This window comes from Salvelinus namaycush, chromosome 19, assembly GCF_016432855.1.
Source record: "Salvelinus namaycush isolate Seneca chromosome 19, SaNama_1.0, whole genome shotgun sequence".
Classification (NCBI taxonomy): domain Eukaryota; kingdom Metazoa; phylum Chordata; class Actinopteri; order Salmoniformes; family Salmonidae; genus Salvelinus; species Salvelinus namaycush.
Window position 1 is genome coordinate 39295406 of NC_052325.1, and position 26122 is coordinate 39321527.

General features: G+C 41.1%; 2 protein-coding genes across 3 annotated transcripts in view; one reads left to right on the forward strand and one right to left on the reverse strand.

Moving 5' to 3' along the window:
* The first annotated feature begins 1319 nt into the window (after positions 1-1319).
* On the forward strand, positions 1320-3085 carry LOC120063838 (glucagon-1-like). Its single transcript, XM_039014152.1, has 4 exons — positions 1320-1417; positions 1588-1693; positions 1992-2147; positions 2544-3085. Exons 2-4 carry the CDS (start codon positions 1599-1601, stop codon positions 2662-2664), a joined length of 372 nt encoding a protein of 123 aa, XP_038870080.1. The 5' UTR covers positions 1320-1417; positions 1588-1598; the 3' UTR covers positions 2665-3085.
* Positions 3086-7372: 4287 nt separating this feature from the next.
* The window catches only part of LOC120064409 (sodium-driven chloride bicarbonate exchanger-like), a 40835-nt gene continuing 22085 nt past the window's right edge, over positions 7373-26122 (reverse strand). Inside the window, exons 8-26 of one of the 2 annotated variants that reach the window (XM_039014974.1) lie at positions 25943-26100; positions 25552-25639; positions 25309-25455; positions 25100-25194; positions 23895-24069; positions 22601-22734; positions 21450-21695; positions 20565-20670; positions 16188-16349; positions 15654-15767; positions 15372-15533; positions 14655-14906; positions 13031-13099; positions 12637-12810; positions 11636-11758; positions 10680-10747; positions 10464-10550; positions 9935-9952; positions 7373-9006 (exon numbers count right to left, since the gene is read on the reverse strand). In XM_039014974.1, the coding sequence (XP_038870902.1) occupies position 9952; positions 10464-10550; positions 10680-10747; positions 11636-11758; positions 12637-12810; positions 13031-13099; positions 14655-14906; positions 15372-15533; positions 15654-15767; positions 16188-16349; positions 20565-20670; positions 21450-21695; positions 22601-22734; positions 23895-24069; positions 25100-25194; positions 25309-25455; positions 25552-25639; positions 25943-26100 (2361 nt within the window). In that variant the 3' untranslated portion in view covers positions 7373-9006; positions 9935-9951. The remainder of the gene's footprint in view (positions 9007-9934; positions 9953-10463; positions 10551-10679; positions 10748-11635; positions 11759-12636; positions 12811-13030; positions 13100-14654; positions 14907-15371; positions 15534-15653; positions 15768-16187; positions 16350-20564; positions 20671-21449; positions 21696-22600; positions 22735-23894; positions 24070-25099; positions 25195-25308; positions 25456-25551; positions 25640-25942; positions 26101-26122) is intronic. The other variant, XM_039014973.1, reaches the window with a different exon arrangement.

Here is a 26122-nt window from a genome sequence, read left to right on the forward strand (position 1 = left end):
CCACACCGATCTCAACAATTCATTTCTATATGGACCTCGCTTTGTGCACAGGGTTATTGTCATGCTGAAACAGGAAAGGGTCTTCCCCAAACTGCCACAAATTGGAAGCACAGAATCGTCAAGAATGTCATTGTATGCTGTAGCGTTAAGATTTCCCTTCACTGAAACTAAGGGGCCTAACCCAAACCATGAAAAACAGAATTATTCCTCCACCACCAAATTTACAGTTGGCACTATGTATTGGGGCAGGTAGTGGTCTCCTGGTATCTGCCAAACCCAGATTCGCCAGATGGTTAAGTGTGAATCATCACTCCAGAGAACGCATTTTCCATTGCACATAGTGATTTTAGGCTTGTGTGTTGCAGCTTGGCCATGGAAACCGATTTCATGAAGCTCCCGACGACGAGTTCATGTGCTGACGTTGCTTCCAGAGGCAGTTTGGAACTCGGTAGTGAGTGTTGCAACCGAAGACAGACGATTTTTACACGCTACGCGCTTCATTATTCTAGCAGGGCAGAAATTTGACGAACTGACTTATTGGAAAGGTATCATCCTATGATGGTGACACGTTAAAAGTCACTGAGCTCTTCAGTACGGGCCATTCTGCTGCCAACATTTGTCTATGGAAAATTCATGGCTGTGTGCTCGATTTTATAGACCTGTCAGCAACGGGTGGAGCTGAAATAGCTGATCCACTGATTTTAAGGGGTGTCCACATACTTTTGGCCATGTAGTGTATATGCGTATATATCAAGTTCACATGGTATCTTATTCTTCAGTCTGTACACATTATTGATACAGACTGTGTGCTTTGCATATGATGAAATTAGTATTGAACAAATAAACAAATTAATATAATACTGAATTACATTGTTTTCGTGCCTTGATCACCTAAATATCTGATCATTTTCTAAATTCCACTCAGGGATAAAATGCTGAGGAGGAAGGAGGAGGTGTTCCAATGTTTGCTTAACTCCATATTCTTACGTTCCACAAACACTGAACCTGCAGTGCAAACCAGGCTACCTGAAAACAGATGGTAGACTGTTATATAAGTATTTGGATTTGTTGGACAGGATGAAATCATGTTTGATTTCGACACCTAAGTGACAGCTTTTACCTCTGGACATTTCCACATTTAAACAAAGATGGACTGAAAATGTATCTAGTGTGTTGAGTCGAGTTCTGACTAATGGATTGAGAGTAACGAATGTGCTTGTGCGTCTGTGAGGAGGGTGCCACCTGAGCAGACAGTCACCCAGCTCAACTATATAAAGGCTGGCCAGACCAAGAAGGGGCCAAGAAGCAGCTCCAGGGAGCCAAAGAGAGAAGAAACCAGCAGAGATCTACCTACGCACAGCAGGCAGCAAGGCACAGACTCCCCCTTTCTCACTGACACTCAACAGAGGGAACACAGGTGAGCAGCACCAAACCCCTAAAACTCATTTTCAACTGCTGATACCTCACATCAGGAAGTTTCTCTGAATTATATTAAATTCAGAATGAGATTCTCTTCTATGTGATGCTGTTTGGCTGAAGTTGCAGATTTTTAAAAAACAATCTCCTATATCCACTGCTAATATCTAGGAGGTCAAAAGATGAAAGGCACCCACTCTTTCGCTGGACTTCTGCTCTTGATCATTGTTCAGAGCAGCTTGCAAATCCCGCAGGAGGACACAGAGGACAACTCCAGGTAAGAGCCTCAAACTCGGAGCAACTTCTGAACTCTGCACCATTCAGGTTGAAGCTCTCTCTCTCTGTCTCTCTCTCTCTCTCTCCTCTCTCTCTCCCCTCTCCCTCTCCTCTCTCTCTCTCTCTCTCTCTCTCTCTCTCTCTCTCTCTCTCTCTCTCTCTCTCTCTCTCTCTCTCTCTCTCTCTCTCTCTCTCTCTCTCTCTCTCTCTCTTTCTCTCTCTCTCTCTCTCTCTCTCTCTCTCTCCTCTCTCTCTCTCCTCTCAGCATCCTGTAACTACTGACTTGTCTGTTTCTGCAGCCTATTGACAGAGGACTCTATGTTCAGCGAGCCAAGGGAGCTTTCAAACACGAAGAGACATTCAGAGGGAACATTCTCTAACGACTACAGTAAATATCTCGAGTCGAGACGAGTGCAAGACTTTGTCCAGTGGCTAATGAACTCCAAGAGAAGTGGGTGAGTGTTTCTTTCTTTTTTCTCCTGCTGGTGTGTCTGTTTTCCTCATTCCATTTCAAAAAGCAGTTGATCATCTTCCAATACGTGCCAGCTTAACCTGAAACTGTATGAACGCAGAACTTAAGAGATATGATGATGGAAATGTCAAATGTTTTTGCTGAGCTATAAACAAAGATAAAAATGCCCTACATTTTTATGACATACTGTACATATTTACTACATGTTGGTGATTTTCATGGTTTTATATGGTTTTAAGTTACAGCTCAGTAAAATCTTACTATAGCAGCTTAATAATGCACAGTGAATCAATATGTTTAACAACTGCTTATTTCTCATATATTATTAACTTTAAATAGTTACTATCAACACTATTAAATCTCTCCATATTTTTTTCAGGGGTCCCATCAAACGACATGCAGAGGGTACCTACACCAGCGACGTGAGCTCCTACCTGCAGGACCAGGCAGCCAAGGAGTTTGTGTCCTGGCTGAAGAATGGCCGAGGCAGACGAGAATAGGGCTCCTCTACTCAGCCCCAGAGTCCTAGTGTCTTATTACTCAGTCACAGAGTCCCAGTGTCTTATTACTCAGCCACAGAGTCCCAGTGTCTTATTACTCAGCCACGGAGTCCCAGTGTCTTATTACTCAGTCACAGAGTCCCAGTGTCTTATTACTCAGCCACAGAGTCCCAGTGTCTTATTACTCAGCCACAGAGTCCCAGTGTCTTATTACTCAGTCACAGAGTCCCAGTGTCTTATTACTCAGCCACAGAGTCCCGGTGTCTTATTACTCAGTCACAGAGTCCCAGTGTCTTATTACTCAGTCACAGAGTCCCAGTGTCTTATGTCTTACGAGCCCCCAGTCAAGAGAGAATGCAACTCATCCAGAATGACCCCCCTGTTCCATTTCCTGTTTTATAACCTGTATCCTCCTTCCTCTGGTCATGCTAATAAATCCCATAACAAGAAATTGTGTTGCCTGTCGATTGCTTTTGTTTGTTAACATAAAATGGTGACATACTGTATTAACTAAATGCTTCACTTTGTACTTCAAGGGCAATATTTTCAGTGTTAAAAAAGGAGGGGAACAAGATCGAATGGTTAAACAATAGCCTAATTAAAAGTTTGATAAAAAAACACTCTCCTTCTATAATTAACAGGTTCAAAACTTTGGTAAAACTGGCCCAAAATCTGTAGTCTGTACCTTGCTAATTTTGTGGAGAAAAATGTTAATAAACCATTATTCTTGCCATACAAACTGTATTCAAATATCCAAAGATACACTCAAAAGTATGTGGACGCCCCGTCAAATTAGTGGATTTGGCTATTTCAGCCACACCCGTTGCTGACAGGTGTATAAAATTGAGCAAGCAGCCATACAATCTCAGTGCTCCGTGACTTTCAACGTGGCACCGCCATAGGATGCCACGTTTCCAGTAAGTCAGTTTCATCAAACTTCTGCCCTGCTAGTGCTGCCCCGGTCAACTGTAAGTGCTGTTATTGTGAAGTGGAAACGTCTAGGAGCAACGGCTCAGCCGTGAAGTGGTAGGCCACACAAGCTCACAGAGCGGGAACACCGAGAAATGGGTTTATATGGCCAAGCAGCCGCACACAAGCCTAAGATCACCATGCTCAATGCCAAGTGTCGGCTGGAGTGGTGGCCTGCACAGAGCCCTGGCCTGAACCCCATTGAACACCTTTGGGATGAATTAGAACGCCGTCTTCGAGCCAGGGCTAATCGCCCAACATCAGTGCCCGACCTCACTAATGCTCTTGTGGCTGAATGGAAGCAAGTCCCCGCAGCAATGTTCCAATATCTAGTGGAAAGCCTTCACAGAAGAGTGGAGGCTGTTATAGCAGCAAAGGGCGGACCAACTCCATATAATGCTCATGATTTTGGAATGAGTGTCCACATACTTTTGACCATGTAGTGTATCTAAACACTAACCAGAGAGATACCTTATCATATGAACCCATAAACACACATTTTGTGGAAATACTGTATTCAGTTCAAATATAATCCTTACTTTTATAATACATGTAATTGTATTATATATAATTATAGAACCTGTGTCAATCGATGAGTAACATTTCAAGATCATGTTCAAGTAGAGAACCAGTGTTCACGGAGGTGGAACCCAAATCAATCAGCCTTGAGGACAGCCATATCACCAAGGGGAAAACACACCCAGGGATTTCAATCAAGTAATGGAATGACGTGATGTGAATCAACAGCCTGGCAGGGATCAGTGATCAGGGAGCACTTCCTAGGTGTTACTGGCATGGAAATAAACTAGTCACATGAGCCAGATATATGTCATGCTTTGGGATGTGATACCTCTCTAAGCTGTCAGCTAGTGAATTGAAAACCATCTGTTGATTTTTTTTTAAACGCCTGCCCACACAATTCTATTTATATTCCAAATCTCTAAGGGTCATACTGGGCATTTGTCGTAATAGAATTTGGGTCTCTTTTGTTGTTGAATAAAAAATTATATTTAATTCACTTCTGTGGATGAGGCTGTCATTGTTTTGTACAAATGTTCAAGTGAAGTCACAGTGTATAATCCATCGTATTATTATAATCCTCCAGGCAAATTGAGGTCCTGCAATGAATGACTTCAGCAATTGTACTTCCTCTTTATCCAACCTTATGCTCACAAAGATGTGGCTGTGAGTGAAGTGGAAGACTCAGTTCAGTTGAGGGGATTTCTGTCAAACACTTTCATCCACAGTGTAATGTGACCTGACCTAGGTCAGTGTAACGTGTGTAATGTGTGTAATGTAATTACAGTGTAATGTGACCTGACCTTTGATCAATCACATCAGATTTTTCCCAGAGCTGATCTGATTGGTCAAAAAAACAATTAGTGAAAAAATTATTCTGAATTGGACTGCCTGTCTAAATGCTGCCCGAGTGTATAAGGTTGACTGGTCAACTTGAACTCAAAGTTGACCCTCCCTGCCTTTATTCACTGGAACTTGCATACTCCTTGGCCTTCTCATAGGTCAAAGCATACAGAGTGAATCTAAAAACTCTCACAAATTTAGAATTAGGGTTCTATTTTGGACATTTGTTTTAGGTGTCAAGGCCATTTCAGATCACTAGTTGACTTACTCCAAATCAGACATTCCAAACAGCATGCAGTAATACTGATGGGGGAAAGAAACATGTTCAAATAAATGTATTAAGTTTGAGTTTTATACTTTCATAGTAAATGTACATACAGTTGAAGTCGGAAGTTTACATACACTTAGGTTGGAGTCATTAAAACCCGTTTTTCAACCACTCCACACATTTCTTGTTAACAAACTATAGTTTTTCTACTTTGTGCATGACGCAAGTAATTTTTCCAACAATTGTTTACTGACAGATTATTTCACTTATAATTCACTGTATCACAATTCCAGTGGGTCAGAAATGTACATACACTAAGTTGACTGTGCCTTTAAACAGCTTGGAAAATTCCAGAAAATGATGTCATGGCTTTAGAAGCTTCTGATAGGCTAATTGACATCATTTGAGTCAATTGGAGGTGTACCTGTGGATGTATTTCAAGGCCTACCTTCAAACTCAGTGCCTCTTTGCTTGACATCATGGGAAAATCAAAAGAAATCAGCCAAATCCTCAAATTGGAGACCTCCACAAGTCTGGTTCATCCTTGGGAGCAATTTCCAAATGCCTGAAGATACCACGTTCATCTGTACAAACAATAGTACGCAAGTATAAACACCATGGGACCACTTAACCGTCATACCGCTCAGGAAGGAGACGCGTTTTGTGTCCTAGAGATGAACGTACTTTGGTGCGAAATGTGCAAATCAATCCCAGAAGAACAACAAAGGACCTTGTGAAGATGCTGGAGGAAACAGGTACAAAAGTATCTATATCCACAGAAAAAAGAGTCCTATATCGACATAACCTGAAAGGCCGCTCAGCAAGGAAGAAGCCACTGCTCCAAAACCATCATAAAAAAGCCAGACTACGGTTTGCAACTGCACATGGGGACAAAGATTGTACTTTTTAGAGAAATGTCCTCTGGTCTGATGAAACAAAAATAGAACTGTTTGGCCATAATGACCATTATTATGTTTGGAGGAAAAAGGGGGAGGCTTGCAAGCCAAAGAACAACATCCCAATCGTGCAGCACGGGGGTGGCAGCATCATGTTGTGGGGATGCTTTGCTACAGGAGGGACAGGTGCACTTCACAAAATAGATGGCATCATGAGGAAGTAAAATTATGTGGATATATTGACGCAACATCTCAAGACATCAGTCAGGAAGTTAAAGCTTGGTCGCAAATAGGTCTTCCAAATGGACAATGACCCCAAGCATACTTCCAAAGTTGTGGCAAAATGGCTTAAGGACAACAAAGTCAAGGTATTGGAGTGGCCATCACAAAGCTCTGACCTCAATCCCATAGAAAATGTGTGGGTGTAACAGTATAACTTTAGACCGTCCCCTCGGCCCGACACGGGCACGAACCAGGGACCTTCTGCACACATCAACAACTGACACCCACGAAGCGCCGTTACCCATCGCTCCACAAAAGCCGCGGCCCTTGCAGAGCAAGGGGAACCATTACTTCAAGGTCTCAGAGCAAGTGACGTAACCGATTGAAAGGCTATTAGCGCGCACCACCGCTAACGAGCTAGCCATTTCACATCCGTTACATGGGCAGAACTGAAAAAAGCGTGTGTGAGCAATGAGGCCTACAAACCTGACTCAGTTACACCAGCTCTGTCAGGAGGAATAGGCCGAAATTCACCCAACTTATTGCGGGAAGCTTGTGGAAGGCTACCCGAAACGTTTGACCCAAGTATAAACAAGTTAAATGCAATGCTACCAAATACTAATTGAGTGTATGTAAACTTCTGGCCCGCTGGGAATGTGATGAAAGAAATAAAAGCTGAAACAAATCATTCTCTCTACTATTATTCTGACATTTCACATTCTTAAAGTGGTGATCCTAACTGACCTAAGACAGGGAATTTTTACTAGCATTAAATGTCAGGAATTGTGAAAAACTGAGTTTAAATGTATTTGGCTAAGGTGTCTGTAAATTTCAGACTTCAACTGTATACAAGATACATTAAAAAACAGTAATACTTCAGCTCTAAAGACCAGTAACAATAGCAGAACATTTTTAAAAAAAAAAGTGTTTTGCAGTGCCATGTTTCCTTACACTGCTTCACGGATTTCTGCCACAAACAAAACTGATTGAGTGACTTTTCAAACACATTTATTCAGAGCTAAGTACAATTAGCAACACGAGTAGTAGTAGTAGTAGAGTAGAAATGTTCAACAAGAGATTTCAAAATATTTTGCAGATACTGATCATTTAAAATGAAGCAAAAGGTATTATAGATAAATAGGCTTAGAAAATTAGACGTGAACAAATTAATTGTTGGTATTGTACAAAGGAAATATAGTTTAATAATCTTTATAACAATAAATATAGCTCCCATAAATGTTCCCCTTCTAGAAAAAGTGCTATTGCAATTGTTTCTATAGCCATGTATGTTGCCCTTTAGCAGACACCTTCAAGTATCAGTTAAGCTTCATCTTTAGTTATTGAGTGGACAATCATTCCTGGGCACACACAATGCCCCCATGACAAACAACTCAAATAAAATGACACACAAGCATTAACTTTGCAGCTTGAAAATATTGATATACTGCAATAACTGCAACTATTTCAACTTTGGCAACAAATATGATGATTTAAAATAAAGCCAGGATTATATTTTCTTCTTGAACATTGTTTCAATACTATCTATTGATATGCATAACAGTATTCTACAATGTAAGTCAGGCGTTTTACTAATCAAATGCTCAGTTCAATGTTTGCTCTTTGTACAAGAATAAATTGCCAACAATAAATAATATAAAAAGGCTATTTTCAGCTAATCTCTTTACTGGTAGTAACACAATTGGAAAATATTCTAAGCTTAAAGACTATTGCAAATAGCTAAAATCATAATGCAATACATTGAATTAGTAGCCCTTTCCTGCAGTCAAATGACCTAGTGGCCCCATGGGTGAAATGTTTTTTACGCCTGGATGCAAACTTAAAAGGTAATAAAAAATGTTTTAACCCATAACCAACTGTGTGAGGTGTATACTTTTGTTTCAAAGTAGATTTGTTTAAGACTACCAAGAATCACTCTGTGTGACCCTGATTTAGCCCACTGCAGTAAAAGGTTAATCAGATGCTGTATATTTCATAAAAGTGAATTAATTAAAGCTGCATGCATACAGTACATTTTGACTTTGCCTATATTGTAGATATATGAACTCATCAATTGTATATACTGATGCACAGTACATAGTCTTTAACTGCAGTATTGTACAAACTTTTTAATCGATTGTTTATCTGGTTGGATAACTTCTAAATTTCAAAACAACTGTAATATTATGATATTGAAAAAATACAAAAACATACAAAATACATTCAATAAATTCAAAAACAAACATAAGTTGAAAATAGTTTCTTAATCTGACAGATACATCCTCGACAGAAACATTCCGTTGCTTTCACATACAGTCAAACTAACCTCTCCTATATCATGCTGGTATTACTTGACATTTAAAAACACAAAAACAAATAAAAAGCTTACATTTCTTTAGATTGCCTCACAAAGAAGCAGCTTCTGACACATAAACTAAAAACACTAACGCTTTTGAACACACAAAGATTTGCAAGACAAATGTAAAGGAATGGTAAACTGTGGCACACAATTTTGATTTGTTTTAAACACAGTGAAGGGGGAAACGTCATAGACTTGTCTCCCTGGCGAAGCAGCCCTTCTGCATCTTTCTCCTCTTCTTTTGTTTCCTTCCACTGTTCTTGGATAAGCTGTGGGTATAAACACTGGCTGTTAGTGCTTTCAAGTATACAATTTCAGAACGTAGCTTATAACTATCAGCTGTCCGGCTCCAACAATGGAGATTCTCCATTCTGAATAATTTTTTGTCCAGGATTAGGCTTAATCTGTGTCCCCAAATGTATCATCAACTGATGTTTTAGTTGGGAGGGGCTTTACGTGAACATTAACACCATATTGATGTGCTTTAGCAAATCGCATTGTAATCCCCTCCCATACAGAATTGCACTGTATGTCCAGGCAGCTGAGAAGTATAATGGGATCAGAATCTCAGACAATGTTCATGAAAGAGCAGTTTTCACAAGAGAGATGTACTAATATAATTACACTCTCCAGCTGTTGCGTAATGGGAGCCTACAGCTCGTACGCTGTAGTGCTCCTTGCCGAACTGCCCGTTACGGCCATTGACTGAGGCATAGTAGATTGGGTAGAGGGATGATTGTCATGCTAGCAGAGCCTGATTGGTACAGCAGCATCATGTTGTCAGAGATGGCTCCTACATGCACTTTACATCCTTGCTTTCTCAGTCATGTCACTTTAGACTGAGCATATTCATTCATCACTGCCTGTAATACGCTGGGTTTATATTCCAAACAGTGAACAGGTAATGGACTTTGCATCCATAATATTTATCTTTGCCTAACATTAGCAGTCATCAAAGAGTTTCAAAGAGCTGTGCTCTCCCAGTGTTCATGAATTCGAAAATGCATAACATGACAATTTGAACGATGCAAAATAAGCAGCATCTAATTTCAACCTAATGGTAAATTGAGGAATTAGACATTGTACAATTCTGCCTCATATCATGCAAAGATAAACAGAATAATTTTTTTCCCAAAAAGTGATGGTCACCAAATGGAGTAAGGATGATCAAACGGGCACGGGGAATCAGACTCTTACCTTTGAGGGGTTCAGCATCTAAGAGGACATAAGGGAGTTTATGACAGAGATGGAATGGGAAAATACAGTCAAGAAACTCATCAGTTCTAAAAATGGAGAGACAACTCCTTTCTAAGTAGCATCTAGTTTCAACCGAATGGTGAATCTGTAATTTCGTTCATATACAATAGCAATGACATATCAATATTCTGAAAATTCTCTATATGAGCATGGAACTTGGTCAATATGAGGCATTTTATGAATTCAATGGTACATTGTCATCAGTTTCCAATATAATGGTTATAACACAATATCTATTCAGTATAGGAGGAATCCTAACTTGAGATATTCTCAACAAAGTCCATATTTTCACAAGGATTGATGCCATGGGGAAATGTGCAAGAAAGTTTGAGTTACATGCACATATCTTAAATTAAGACACATTTTTATACAAACTGACAGAAGAAAAACAAAGGTACATTTTAAATGGAAAAATGTATCAACTCCAATGTGCTGATTTTGGGTATACATGTTTGAGGCAATGCAATACCATTTTGAGTTGTTGGAGTTGACATTCCACGTGTTTCCAAAAGAGCCTTTGGACATTTCATCTGTGATGTTGAGTACGGATTCACTCCTAAAAAACAATAAATAATCATGCATAATAATACACAACAAACAGTCAACTATTTAATACCAATGAAGCTTGAAGTCTTTTTACAGTATAAAAAGGGAGATATAATGTTATCATAATGGCCTGACTTACTTTTGATATCCTTCTAATGGTAATTGCACTACTCCCTCTTCCTCTCCCAACATGCTTTGCTCCTCCTCCTGAAGAATATGATAATCAACAGGAAGTTGTTAAACTATAGTGATAGTACTGTATATAATTAATTGGTTAAAACACATGCAGTGATAAATCATTACCATAAAAGTTACATATCTATAATAAAAATAAACATTATTTTGAGTTATTGACATAGCCTTGTTCTGTTCAATGTTCTCGACCTATATATAGGTTCGTGCCGTGAAAAGATCTTCGTGGGCTATACTCGGCCTTGTCTCAGGGTAGTAAGTTGGTGGTTGAAGATATCCCTCTAGTGGTGTGGGGGCTGTGCTTTGGCAAAGTGGGTGGGGTTATATCCTGCCTGGTTGGCCCTGTCCGGGGGTATAGTCGGACAGGGCCACAGTGTCTCCCGACCCCTCCTGTCTCAGCCTCCAGTAATTATACTGCAATAGTTTGTGTCGGGGGGCTAGGGTCAGTCTGTTATATCTGGAGTATTTCTCCTGTCTTATCCGGTGTCCTGTGTGAATTTAAGTATGCTCTTTCTCTTTCTCTCTCTCTCTCGCTTTCCTCTTGAGGACCTGAGCCCTAGGGAGGAGGACCTGAGCCCTCCTGCCTTTCTAGGGAGCTTTTCCTAGCCACCGTGCTTCTACATCTGCATTGCTTGCTGTTTGGGGTTTTAGGCTGGGTTTCTGTATAGCACTTTGTGACATTGGCTGATGTAAAACAGGCTTTATAAATACATTTGCTTTGATTTGATACTCTAAATAACAAAATTCATGTTGTTACGTTCAAAAGAATACAATATAAAAATCGCTGGCACCATTCAAACCAATGAGGGTTTGGAACTTTAAAGCCAATTCTCAGAATCATCTTTTTGCAGATAGAACCTTATAACAAGCTCTCGCTTTGTTATGTAGATGCTATTTTCATACCTCTTCTTCAGCATCCTTCAATTTCTTCTTCTTACTCTCTGGCATGAGATCATCCAGCCAGCTCATCTCTCTCTTGGTGAAGAAGCAATCCATCAGCTTCCTAATGAACACCAGAGCCAACACCTGCAAGGAACACAAACACACTTACTACTTAACTTACTATTCACGGATTGTATGTTTTGTCAAAATGTAGTTTTGAACGTTCGTTTTGGACGGATGGCTGACTGAGCATTCTACTCAATGCATCAAGGAGCGTTGATGAACATTTAATCAAAAGTGCATTACGGTGGCTTGGAAATACAATGACATTCAAACGGGGCAAATTATTAGTAGGAAAACCTTTTGTCATCATTTTGATGTCACCAAATTTACTTTAGATGCAGTATAACATTAGCTAGCTAGCTAAAATTGGGGGGGGCACCGGGTTTTAGCTAGCTAACGTTATCATTGCTAGCTATTTTTGCTAGCTAATGACAACATTGCCATCTGTCTAAAGTTAATTTGACAACATGATAATGCTGGCAAAGTTGTTTCCTACAAAATATTTCACTACTTTATCAATGTCATCACATTTCCATGCAGTATAGTGTAATTTCGACGAAACAGTAGTTATCCTCCGTCCAGAATGGCTGAGTTTTTCACCACTTTAGGGCACCACTATGGTGCCGCCGATAGAGGGGGGCTTGAGAACGTTCAAAACAATGGCATGATGTGACCGAGTGATACTCAGACAAAATGATCTACGTAAATAAACCTTGTCCCAGCAAGACCGGCCCATAGGGCAGGAGCCTATCTCCTGTTTCTGGTGTGCATCTATGCAGCTTGATGTACAAGTAACGTTACACCCACTGGACAGAACGGATTCTAATGTATAACTTAAGTCAATGGCTATACTGTACATCTCATAGTGGTGCTAATTGTGTTAAACTACAATGTGGCCAAATACATCTACATGTAACCTATGACCCAGGGAGAAAGCTAGGAGAAAGGCATTTGCGAACCATCATGGGGAAGACGATGGCATAATTGGAGGTCTTGATGACCCAGAGCATGACCAGGCAGCTGAGCTGGATGATGGTGAAGAGGTGGACCTTCCTCAGGGGAACGTATCTCAGGTAGATGAAGTCTGGCTGGTGCTTGGCTGGCATGCCAAACAGCTTCAGACGGTCAAAGAACTGATGAGCAATAGAACAAAGGCTTATATGACAACCTCAGGAGAATTAAATTCAGTCCAACTGTGTTGTGATAAGTCTGCATTTTCTCAGATGGTCTTTTTGAACTTAGCTTTAGATGTTAGCCAAGTGTGTTAGAACTTAGCCTTACAAGCCTATTTTGACTGAGAGTGTATATTAATTGTATATTAACTGTATCTGAGTGTGCTTAGTGACATCTTACCTGTATTCCTCTGAGCGAAGATGCTCCCATGTACAGGAATACTCCATACAAGACAGGCATGGGAATATACTGAAGGGATGAGAGCAATCATATTATGATTCAGCATCAGTAAAGACAGGAAACAGTCAAAAACGTGGGATTGAACCATATAAAACATAATGGTATAAATTATCTGTTCACTTTGAGGGACTGCAGACTAATACTCTGGGTGCAAAATAAATACAACTTGAGCAAGACAGAGACACTTATATTGCATTCGGAAAGTATTCAGACCCACTGACTTTTTCCACATTTTAATACGTTATAGCCTTATTCAAAAATTAATAAATGTTGTTTTTCTCGTCAATCTACACACAATACCCTATAACGACAAAGTGAAAAGAGGTTTTTAGAAATGTTTGCAAATTATTAAAAATAAAAAACAGAAATACCTTATTTACATAAGTATTCAGACCCTTTGCTATGAGACTCGAAATTGAGCTCAGGTGCATCCTGTTTCCATTGATCATCCTTGAGATGTTTCCACAACTTAATTGGAGTCCACCTGTGGTAAATTGATTGGACATGATTTGGAAAAGCACACACCTGTCTATATAAGGTCCCACAGTTGACAGTGTATGTCAAAGCAAAAACCAAGCCATGAGGTCAAAGGAATTGTCTGTAGAGCTCTGAGACAGGATGGTGTCGAGACACAAATCTGGGGAAAGGTATCAACAAATTTCTGCAGCATTGAAGGTCCCCAAGAAAATAGTGGAACCACCAAGACTCTTCCTAGGGCTCGCGCCCGGTCAAACTGAGCAATTGGGGGAGAAGGGCCTTGGTCAGGGAGGTGACAGAAGGGCCTTGGTCACTCTGACAGAGCTCCAGAGTTCCTCTGTGAAGATGGGAGAACCTTCCAGAAGGACAACCATCTCTGCAGCACTCCACCAATCAGGCCTTTATGGTAGAATGGCCAGACGGAAGCCACTCCTCAGTAAAAGGCACATGACAGCCCGCTTGGAGTTTGCCAAAAGGACTCTCAGACCATGAGAAACAAGATTCTCTGGTCTGATGAAACCAAGATTTAAGTCTTTGGCATGAATGCCAAGGGTCACGTCCGGAGGAAACCTGGCACCATCCCTACGGTGAAGCATGGTGGTGTCAGCATCATGCTGTGGGTATGTTTTTCAGAGGCAGGGACTGGGAAACTAGTCAGGATCGAGGGAAAGCTGAACGGAGCAAAGTACAGAGAGATCCTTGATGAAAACCTGCTCAAGAGTGCTCAGGACCTCAGACTGGGGCGAAGGTTCACCTTCCAACAGGACAACGACCCTAAGCACACAGCCAAGACAACGCAGGAGTGGCTTCAGGACAAGTTTCTGAATGTCCTTTGAGTGGCCCAGCCAGAGCCCGGACTTGAACCTAATCTCTGGAGAGACCTGAAAATAGCTGTGCAGCGACGCTCCCCATCCATAGATTGATGAGGGGGGAAAACGATTTAATCAATTTTAGAATAAGTCTGTAACATAAAATGTGGAAACGTGAAGGGGTCTGAATATTTTCCGAATGCACTGTGATAGGAAAAGCCTTTGGACAGTCCGGAGACTAGGGCCAACACAATATGAGCTCAGAGAAGCTATCTGACCTTGAGCACAGAGGTCATGAAGACGGAGCAGCCCATGAGCAGGAAGATCATGAGGCCGGTGAAGCGCTGCTCCCGGATGCCCAGGAATTTGGGCTGTTCCCCGGGGGCCGAGCACTCCGACTCCAGCTTCAGACTGTTGACGTGGGAGATGGAGAGCACGGTGGCAGCCACGAACCAGGGCAGCCCCATGATGGAGCACACTCCCAGCATGATGCCCACCACGAACAGATCCAGATGGTACCCACAGCCTTTCTGTGGGAATTGATAGACAATACAGCACAACTGAGAATGCACTACTCAATATTTAGGAACGGCAACATTTTAAAATACAATGTTTCAAGAAATGATGTTGACAGAAGTGCTCCACTGTCAAAATGTTGACCACTCTGCAAAGATAAACTTAATCCATATCAACAACCAGTACCAAACACTTTACAACATTTCATAATAAACTACACATGCACCAAACCAAAGCCTTCTAAACAAGTAACAGTCAGGCTATGGTGTACAAAGCCTCCCAGATGATCGGAGCCTCCCCATTCTAGTAGCCTACTGCAGGGTTTCCCAAACTCGGTCCTGGGGTGCACCTTTTGGTTTTTGGCCTAGCGCTACACAGCTGATTCAAATAATCAAAGCTTGATAATGAGTTTGGTTATTTGAATCAGCTGTGTGGTGCTAGGGCAAGGACCGACTTTGGGAAACACTGGTCTAAAGTACCTTTAGTTTGTGCTCCTTCCTGTTGATGATGACAGCGGTGATCTGTTGGTCCATGAAGATGAGGATAGTGCAGAGCAGAGCAGGGATCACTGTTACTAAGGTGGTCCACCAAGGGTTGCCGCCTAACGGGCTGATCAACCAACCACGGTCATCTCTGGTCGGCTGCAAGAATTTAGGTTATTGGTAAATATTGCATCTACATAGCATGGCGATTGTCCATAGTGTAGAGTATCTTGAGTAAAAATTTAGAATCACATTGTAATATCTTGTTATCTACCTCACCTTAAACACACTGGGGACTTTTAGTTTTGGAGATGGGACCCCTAAGACATAGTCCACCAGGACCATGGTAAAGATGGTGATGAACACAGCAAAGTCACTGATGACAGCTCTCAACTGTGCAAGAGAGGGGTGCATGTCAACTGTCTGGTCTTATCACAGGAAACATCTATATTATTGTTTAATATCAAACTACTATGTCAATCACAGATTTCACAGGTAAATCAAACACAGAGCACCTTGGTTGTTGATTCAATTCTCACATGGGCCACACATTTTGCTTGAAGAAAAAAGCGGGGTTCTGTGCTCAGACAACGGGAGAAAAAGTACTGCCATAAACCATAATAGAATCCAAAGAAAGTGGTGGAGGCGGACACTTCTCCATTAGAAACTCCGACAGTACTCACATATGACCACTAGAGTGCTCCACTGCACCATAAAACTCAGGAGCATGACAGAAACCCTGTCTGCAGTCTACAAACACATAACAGATACAAATGAGTGGGATTACAGTAGGAACTGGGTCTGCTGCCTTACCTTGGTGGGGAAGTAACGGCTGAACTTGAACTCTTTGAGGAAAGCCGACATCAAGACAGTGGAGAAGAAGAGAACGACAGACCAGAAGAGAACATCTGGAATGTAGGGTCCATGAGGGCCACAGGCGGTGCCCACAAACTCCCCTCGCCTCTTTATGCAGTCCTGCAACAACATGTGGTCATTCAAAACATCCTGTGTTACAGGGTTGGCGTCAAATCCATTTCAAATCAGTCAATTTACACGGACAAGGTGACTGAGTGTATAGGGGATGTTGTTCCAAATGTGACTATTAAAATCTACCCAAACCAGAAACCGTGGATAGATGGCAGCATTCCCGCAAAAAAACTGAAAGCGTGAACCATCGCATTTAATCATGGCAAGGTGACTGGGAATATGGTTGAATACAAACAGTGTAGTTATTCCCTCCGATAGGCAATCAAACAGGCAAAACATCAGTACAGAGACAAACTGGAGTCGCAATTCAATGGCTCAGACACGAGACGTATGTGGCAGGGTCTACAGACAATCACTGATTACAAAGGGAAAACCAGCAAAGTCGCGGACACCAACGTCTTGCTCCCAGACAAGCTAACCACCTTCTTTGCCCACTTTGAGGATAACACAGCGTCACCGACGCAGATTGCTCCCAAGGACTGTGGGCTCTCGTTCTCCGTGGCCAAACCAGCTGGCTGGAGTGTTTATGGACATATTCAACACATCACCGGGGGCACACTTCCTGCCCTCCGGGACATCTACAGCACCAGATGTCACAGGAAGGCCAAAAAGATCATCAAGGACACCAACCACCCGAACCACGGCCTGTTCACCCCGCTATTATCCAGAAGGCGAGGTCAGTACAGGTGCATCAAAGATGGGACCGAGAGAGTGAAAAACAGCTTCTATCTCAAGGCCATCAGACTGGTAAATAGCCATCACTAGCCGGCTACCACCCGGCTACTCAACCCTGCACCATAGAGGCTGCTGCCCTATATACAGTTGAAATCGGAAGTTTACATACACTTAGGTTAGAGTCATTAAAACTCATTTTTCAACCACTCAACAAATTTCTTATAAACAATCTATAGTTTTGGCAAGTCGGTTAGGACATCTACTTTGTGCATGACACAAGTAATTTTTCCAACAATTGTTTACAGACAGATTATTTCACTTATAATTCACTGTATCACAATTCCAGTGGGTCAGAAGTTTACATACATTAAGTTGACTGTGCCTTTAAACAGCTTGGAAAATTCCAGAAAATTATGTCATAGCTTTAGAAGCTTCTGATAGGCTAATTGACATCATTTGAGTCAATTGGAGGTGTACCTGTGGATGTATTTTAAGGCCTTCCTTCAAACTCAGTGCCTCTTTGCTTGACATCATGGGAAAATCAAAAGAAATCAGCCAATACCAAAGAAAAATAAATGTAGACCTCCACATGTTTGGTTCATCCTTGGGAGCAATTTCCAAATGCCTGAAGGTACCACATTCATCTGTACAAACAATAGTATGCAAGTATAAACACCATGGGACCACGCAGCCGTCAAACCGCTCAGGAAGGAGATGCGTTCTGTGTCCTAGAGATGAACGTACTTTGCTACAAAATGTGTAAATCAATCCCAGAATAACAGCAAAGGACCTTCTGAAGATGCTGGAGGAAACAGGTACAAAAGTATCTATATCCACAGTAAAACGAGTCCTATATCGACATAACCTGAAAGGCCGCTCAGCAAGGAAGAAGCCACTGCTTCAAAACCGCCATAAAAAAGCCAGACCACGGTTTGCAACTGCACATGGGGACAAAGATTGTACTTTTTGGAGAAATGTCCTCTGGTCTGATGAAACAAAAATAGAACTCTTTGGCCATAAAGACCATTGTTATGATTGGAGGAAAAAGGGGGAGACTTGCAAGCCGAAGAACACCATCCCAACCGTGAAGCACGGGGGTGGCAGCATCATGTTGTGGGGGTGCTTTGCTGCAGGAGGGACTGGTGCACTTCACAAAATAGATGGCATCATGAGGAAGTAAAATTATGTGGATATATTAAAGCCACATCTCAAGACATCAGTCAGGAAGTTAAAGCTTTGTCGCAAATGGGTCTTCCAAATGAACAATAACCCCAAGCATACTTCCAAAGTTGTGGCAAAATGGCTTAAGGACAACAAAGTCAAGCTATTGGAGTGGCCATCACAAAGCCCTGACCTCAATCCTATAAACAATTTGTGGGCAGAACTGAAAAAGCGTGTGTGAGCAATGAGACCTACAAACCTGACTCAGTTACACCAGCTCTGTCAGGAGGAATGTGCCAAAATTCACCCAATTTATTGTGGGAAGCTTGTGGAAGGCTACCCGAAACGTTTGACCCAAGTTAAACCATTTAAAGGCAATGCTACCAAATACTAATTGAGTGTATGTAAACTTCTGACCCACTGGGAATGTGATGAAAGAAATAAAAGCTGAAATAAATCATTCTCTCTACTATTATTCTGACATTTCACATTCTTAAAATAAAGTGGTGATCCCAACTGACCTAAAACAGGGAATATTTACTAATATTAAATGACAGGAATTGTGAAAAACTGAGTTTAAATGTATTTGGCTAAGGAGTATGTAAACTTCCGACTTCAACTGTACATAGACATGGAATAACTGGCCACTTTAATAATGGAACACTAGTCCCTTTAATAATGTTTACATACTGCTTTACTCATCTTATATGTATATACTGTATTCTATTCTACTGTATTTTAGTCAATGCCACTCCGACATTACTCATCCTAATATTTACACTACCATTCAAAAGTTTGCGGTCACTAAGAAATGTCCTTGTTTTTGAAAGAAAGTTTTTAAAAAGTCCATTAAAATAACATGAAATTGATCAGAAATACAGTGTAAACATTGTTAATGTTGTAAATTACTATTGTAGCTGGAAACGGCAGATTCTTTATGGAATATCTACATAGGCGTACAGAGGCCCATTATCAGCAACCATCACTCCTGCGTTCCAATGGCACGTTGTGTTAGCTAATCCAAGTTTATCATTTTAAAAGGCTAATTGATGATTAGAAAACCCTTTTGCAATTATGTTAGCACAGCTGAAAACTGTTGTTCTGATTAAAGAAGCAATAAAACTGGCCTTTAGACTTTAGAGTATCTGGAGCATCAGCATTTGTGGGTTAGATTACAGGCTCAAAATGGCTCAAAATAACTTTCTTCTGAAACTCATCAGTTTATTCTTGTTCTGAGAAATGAAGGCTATTCCATGCGAGAAATTGCCAAGAAACTGAAGATCTCGTACAACGCTGTGTACTACCCCTTCACAGAACAGCACAACCTGGCTCTAACCAGAATAGAAAGAGGAGTGGGAGGCCCTGGTGCACAACTGAGCAAGAGGACAAGTACATTAGAGAGTCTAGTTTGAGAAACAGATGGCTCAACTGGCAGCATCATTAAATAGCACCCGCAAATTAACACCAGTCTCAACGTCAACAGTGAAGAGGCGACACCGGGATGCTGGCCTTCTAGGCAGTTACAAAGAAAAAGCCATATTTCGGACTGGTCAATAAAAATAAAAGATTAAGATAGGCAAAAGAACAGACACTGGACAGAGGAACTCTGCCTAGAAGGCCAGCATCCAGGCATCTTCGGAGTCGCCTCTTCACTGTTGACATTGAGACTGGTGTTTTGCAGGTACTATTTAATGAAGCTGCCGTAGAGGACTTGTGAGGCGTCTGTTTCTCAAACTAGACACCCTAATGTACTTGTCCTCTTGCTCAGTTGTGCACCAGGAAGCACTGTTGGAGCTAGGAACACAAGCATTTCGCTACATCCGCAATAACATCTGCTAAATATGTGTATGTGACCAATACAATTTGATTTGATTTGAATTAACTGAAATTACAATTTGAAAGAATTCTCAGAGCATTTAAGGAAATTGGAATTGGAGCATCCTGCATTTAAATGGAATTGACCCCAGGGTCCTGCTGGGATAAGAGCATCCTTGTCCACAAAAAGTTAAATTAATACTAAAAATGTGTTTTTATGATTTGTCATGGGGTAATCCAGAGTAATCCAGCCCACATGTCCTTAATCTCCTGCACTGGGCCAGCTCCATCTGGGAGAGCCTGCCACTTTGTGTGGAACAACCTAAATGTGCGCTTTTTTGGTCTCTACCATCATGCTGGGGGTGTGCTGCTTAATCAAAAAATACAATACAACATTTCCTTTTGTGTGTAGGGTAAAACATTTATCCTCAACATGTGACAAAACCTGGAAAAACCACGGGACTAACCATGGGTTCTATTTACAGTATGCATCATCTTCCTAATTTTGCCTGATCCTATCAACAAATTATGCCACACCCTCTCATACACTACCTTGACCTCAAGTGCCTCCCAATAGATCTCCGAAGCAGTGATGTTGTTCTGCTCCCAGTACCGTAGGGTGGCATTACTGGGATCCGGAGGTTCAACACATGAACACCTATGGAAACAACAGAACACTTCACCATCAAATCCCTTACCGATCACGATCATCTCAAATGCTATGCTGGACTTCTTTCAAACACAAGTTAAGATTTTGCTGTCATTCTGAACTCTAAGGGACGGTTTGCTTGACACAGATTATGCCTAGTTCTGGATTAAGATGCACTTTAAGAGGCCAAGAAGATGATCAAGGACCTCAGCGACCCGAGACGATCTGTTCACTCTACCTTCTAGCAGAAAGAGACGGTACAGGTGCATCAAAGAGAGACTGAAAAACAGCTTCTATCTTCAGGCCATCCCTAGCCACCTGGGAATCTGCCCTGCAGTTTGAGACTAATGTGCCGTGTACTGTATATAGAGTCATTGAACGCTGGTCACCTAATATTCTGTTTATATACTGTTGTTTACTCACTGTATTTATACTGTATTCTTGACATAGCCCATCCTAATATACCTACTACTGTACATACCAATTTATATCCAAATGATATACTGTCTATACACACCACCTATTTATATTCTGGTTCTGACACATGCTCACTCCAATATACAGTATCTTCTCAGGATTATTAATTGGACCCGTTCTGTCAATTTTTTATTTCATTTTTAGATGTTTTTATTTGTGTTTTTTTAAATTGTACTTGCGAGACATTCTATTGCACTGTTGGAGTTAGTACCACAAGCATTTCGCTGCACCTGCTATAACACCTGCAAATCTGTGTACGCGATCAATAAATGTTGATTTGATTTGATTCAATGGAGTGAGTGCACACTTACGAGTATCGTGTGAGTTTGTCCAGGTTGTTGTTCATGTTGATGGGGTAGTGTTCGCCCAGGTGGATGAGCTTCTCCAAGGCCTCGTAGATGAAGATGATGCAGATGAGCGAGGCGAAGGCCTCCTCTGTGAATCGTGTGATGTAACAGACCAGGGAGCTGGCATCTGTGGCTACCAGGAGCAGACAGAGGAATGCTGTCCACAGCCCTATACAGGTTCTCAGTGAGAGGTAGGATAATCCATACTCCCTGAGGACAGAGTGCAAAACATCCCTTTTATTTTATATTTTTAAATGTAATCTTTATTTATTCAGGAAAAGGGAAGCTCAATTAAAAAATACATAGATCCTTCACAGTACAGTGCATACACAGCACCGGAAGAAAAATCACTGACACTGCAGCGCTAACATTTCGTATATTATATGACAACATCTGTGAGGTGTTTACCTCCTATCTGATCTATCTGTAGGATATGGGATCTGAGGTTGTCATTATCACAATGGTATTTTAATATTACTTAAAGCAGTATAGAAGATTAAAACAAATGATCAATGTACTATGGCAGTACTGTATATGACATCCGGTCATCCTACATCAGTATGTGACCTTAACTATTGTTATAGGGACGGATGATCATCATGCAATCAAATCACACGTGATCAGATGTGGTGGCAGAATTTGGGGTGAGCTGTTGTAACTTCTCAAGGGATATGTTCTGTGTTGGACTGTGATGTTATGCCTTTCACAGACTCCTGGTATGTCTGCACCCTAACACAAGGCCATTGTGTTCCAGAACTGTTGCTTGTATTGAAAGAACTGTTGTGTAACAATATGATTGTATTATCACCTCCCACTATATAAGGGACAATTAACCATTTATTATTTGAGTTATTCCCTGTGAAATCAGAGGTGGATCTCCCCTCCAGCTCCTTGTATTAAAGAATGTTCTATTATATCATTATATTATATTATATCTCTGCCTTAATCTTTGGATCGAATTTTCCACAACACAGAGATGCGAGTACAGAAATGGCCTGAGTGCTATAGACAATACATAGAGATTATTAATCATGTGGGCCCATAGCGTTATACTACTGTATATATAATTATAACTATATATAACAATACAACTATACTGTTGTCAACAAACTTACTTGCAGAATTTGTACAATATCTTCTCAAACACCAGCACAGGCCCTGTGCTGCCCAATATGGTGAGTGGCTGGCCAGCAAAGAGGGAATAAGCTATTCCTGTCATTGAGGCGCCAAACAGTGATTCAATTGCACTCTGCGGGACACAAAGAAACATACACTGTAAACCCCAAGGCATTTTTAACTCAAATACTTCTAGTAAGTTGTACTCAAACTCAATGAAGTCATTATTACTTAAAATGTTAATGTGGTACTGACTCAAATCTACATGAGAAGTCACACCAACTACATTTTTTTTAAATCCCAGCATGCTCTTTTGCAGGTTGATTTTATGCAATTGTTTTTAACATCTGCATTTTTGCATGTACCTACACAAATATTTTTTATAAACTTATCCAGTCATTGAATTTTTGCATCCGTTACTGAAATGGTTGTTCCAGTTTAAATGGCTTAAGGTAGTTTCCTACCACTGTTCTTAACCCTGGCAGTCATTATGAATGTAAACTGTTGGATAGCCTAACGCTGGCTAGGTTCCAATAGGAATTACACATCACTTTGCAAGCCAACAGAATGTGATTTACCGTTAGAGTTGCAAAATTCTGGGAAATGTCCCAGGGTTTTCCAGAAATCCTGGTTGGAAGATACCTGAAAAAATATTTGGGAAAGCTTGTGGAATTTTGCAACCCTACTTGCAGGACTGATGCGGCCTAACTATGAGTTTCAGGCCACTGTATAAGGCCTCACGATATGTAATGGTTCAATGATAATATTCACCTAGGAACTCACTTGGTTTAGGCCACAGGACTGAAAATAAACAAATTCAACAACCATGTCTCTGTCACTAACAAATACAGTCATCGATGGCAACTCTACAATTCAATCGAAAAGGCAAGGCACACTGGGAAATGATTGGAGGCGTGCCTATGTGGGGGCGTTAAATTTAAGTGTACCTTACAACAACAAAAAAACTGCATTTGTGTTACTTATATGGAGGTAGTACTGCTCACTTCAGCTATTTAATCTTCTTAACTTAATTTTTTTTAGGTAATTGGTTTCCTCAAAATGTTTGAGCAGCCAGAATTGGTTTTACAGTGTAGATAATATTTATGAGCAAGAAAAATCTCTCAATAAATGTCTAAGCAGTTTATTATTCTATTACTGTGTATTTGATCAGGATGGGTTGTATCCTAAATGGAATGCTATTCCCTATATAGTGCATTACTTTGACCAGGTCACAAAAGTAGTGCACTATGTAAGGAATAGGGAGCTATTTGGGATGAAACCATGGTGTCTTACTATGCGACCTTCTGTTGCCTCTCCCAGTAAACCGCCGAACGTGATGACAGGTGACATGCAAGCACAGTAGAGGAAGAGGAAGGAGGCCAAGCACTGCAGGCTGACAGCGTCTGTGTAGTCAGACAGGTAGTGGGGCGCCTTGCGTTTGATGTCCAACAAGAGACCACCAAATAATCTGTAAACATGATAATAATATAAGCCATTTAGCAGACACTTTTATCCAAAATGACTAATATTATTGTGTGCATACAAGTTTAGGTGGCTCCAGCAGGAGTCGAACCCACAATCCTGGCTTTGCAAGCTCCATGCTCTATCAACTAAGACACAGAACACCTACTGTATATCTAATACCAGCACAGATAAAAATTATTTAATTTTATATAATGGTCATTCATTTAATCTCTTGTGACGCTCACATTGAAACTAACCTCCTAACAACTGCCTGCATTTCAAATCCATATCCAACCGCATAGGTAATCTGCTGTCTCGTGGTGAAGTGTGGATTTTGCAGTTGGAGCCTTTTTTTAAATATTTTTTTTAACTTGATGTACTCCTCACACTACTTAATGAGCATGAAATACTGTAGAGAGAGTAATGAGGATGACTTCGCATGAGCTCATGCGGAAGAATATAGACCAGGCATTTGGGAACCCATCAATACTACACTCTGAGAAGAAAAGGTTGCACATTGTACTTAAAATTGGTACAAACGCTTGTCACTATAGTTGTACACTATAAGGTACATCAATTGTACTATTAGTTATAGGTACATAATTGTACCCTTATAGGCCATGCTCAAACTTGAATTAACAGACTATAGACAAATTTTCCCCTCACGGGTGGCAAAAATAACTAACTGAAAGCCACTCCCCCACTAAGCCACACCTCCAATAATTATACCTTTCTATTCAAAATGTTGTGTACACAAATGTACCATTATACTAAATTGTCTGCACATATACTCTATTGTACCCTAATCGTACCATTATTCTGAGAGCGTATGGCAACCATTGCATGACTTTCGTTCACACCTAAAATGAACTGCATGCAATGGCATCCTGGCCTCTGTCCAAGGTTCCGTAGATGTTTTTCAAAAAAATAGGTGAAAAACCTGGTTACTTTTAATCTATTGTTATTTCTTAATACACAACCACGACCACATACACTCACACTCTCTGAGCACCAGGCTGCCCCACCTCACCTACCGTCCTGTACGCTGCAGCTCCGGACCACCATGTCCCTCGTGCTCCTCTTCGTCACCTAGGTCTGTGCCGGTCTGTGCTGCAATCTTCCTCTTCTCCTGTTATTCAAAGAACACTTATCTGTTATTTCTTTCATTTTTTTGAATGAAAGACAATGCTGTGATTTGTATGTCTGCTGATGACAGACTTGTTAAAGAAAAGGCTAAACTCACCTGAGACGGCACATTTTTTGGTGGCTCTATTCGTATAGAAGGATCCCACTCCCCTGGTGGCAGGACAGTAACTTGGTCCAGGAACTCATCGATTCCAGCAATCAGATCATTGCGGTCCTTCGCTTTGTAGGCAACATCATGGAAAACCTTGGAACGAAGAACAAGAATAAATTCAGTCATGAATTGACATGTTAATTCAGTCATGCCCAACAGCTATGTTCATTATCGGAGAGGCTGTCTTACCTCGTCTGTCATTAGTGTTGCGATGGATCGGCCAATCTCATGGTACTGTGGCCCTTTCCCAAGAGGCCCTAGTAGAATGAACAAGAACCTAAAAAAACAGAGCGGTGTAGAGACAGTTGAGGGTCAGCCCAAAAAGGACTAAGGAGGGCATAGTGTTAGTCATAGACAGGAGACCATAGTTACAGACTTATAGAAGGTAGGGTTGTGAAATTCCTGTAATTAAAAAAAAAAAATCCCAGGCTTCCAGAAATCCAGGTTGGAAGATTCCCAGATGTCCTGCTTAATTTCTCCTGATTCCAGGAATATTCCATCTGAGATTTCAAGAAATCCTGGGAATTTTGGGAGAGTTGGGAATACTGCAACACTAATTGGGGGTCATAGTGTTACTAACCTGGTAACGATGGGGACCTCAGCCAGCCCGTTGAGCATGACTGCAGGTGAGAGACGTACAAACGCCACCACAGGCTTGTCTAGGAACTCCGCCTCACCCACCAACACATTGGACGCTTCCGCTCCCGGTGGAATCTTCTTCATGAAATGGAGGTCTATCTAGATGGACACAGGATAGAAT

Coding starts and splice junctions, on each gene's coding strand:
- LOC120063838 (XM_039014152.1), top strand. CDS start 1,599: ATGAAAGGCACCCACTCTTTCGCTGGACTTCTGCTCTTGATCATTGTT. Junction 1,694..1,991: donor GACACAGAGGACAACTCCAG/GTAAGAGCCTCA, acceptor CTGTTTCTGCAG/CCTATTGACAGAGGACTCTA. Junction 2,148..2,543: donor ATGAACTCCAAGAGAAGTGG/GTGAGTGTTTCT, acceptor TATTTTTTTCAG/GGGTCCCATCAAACGACATG.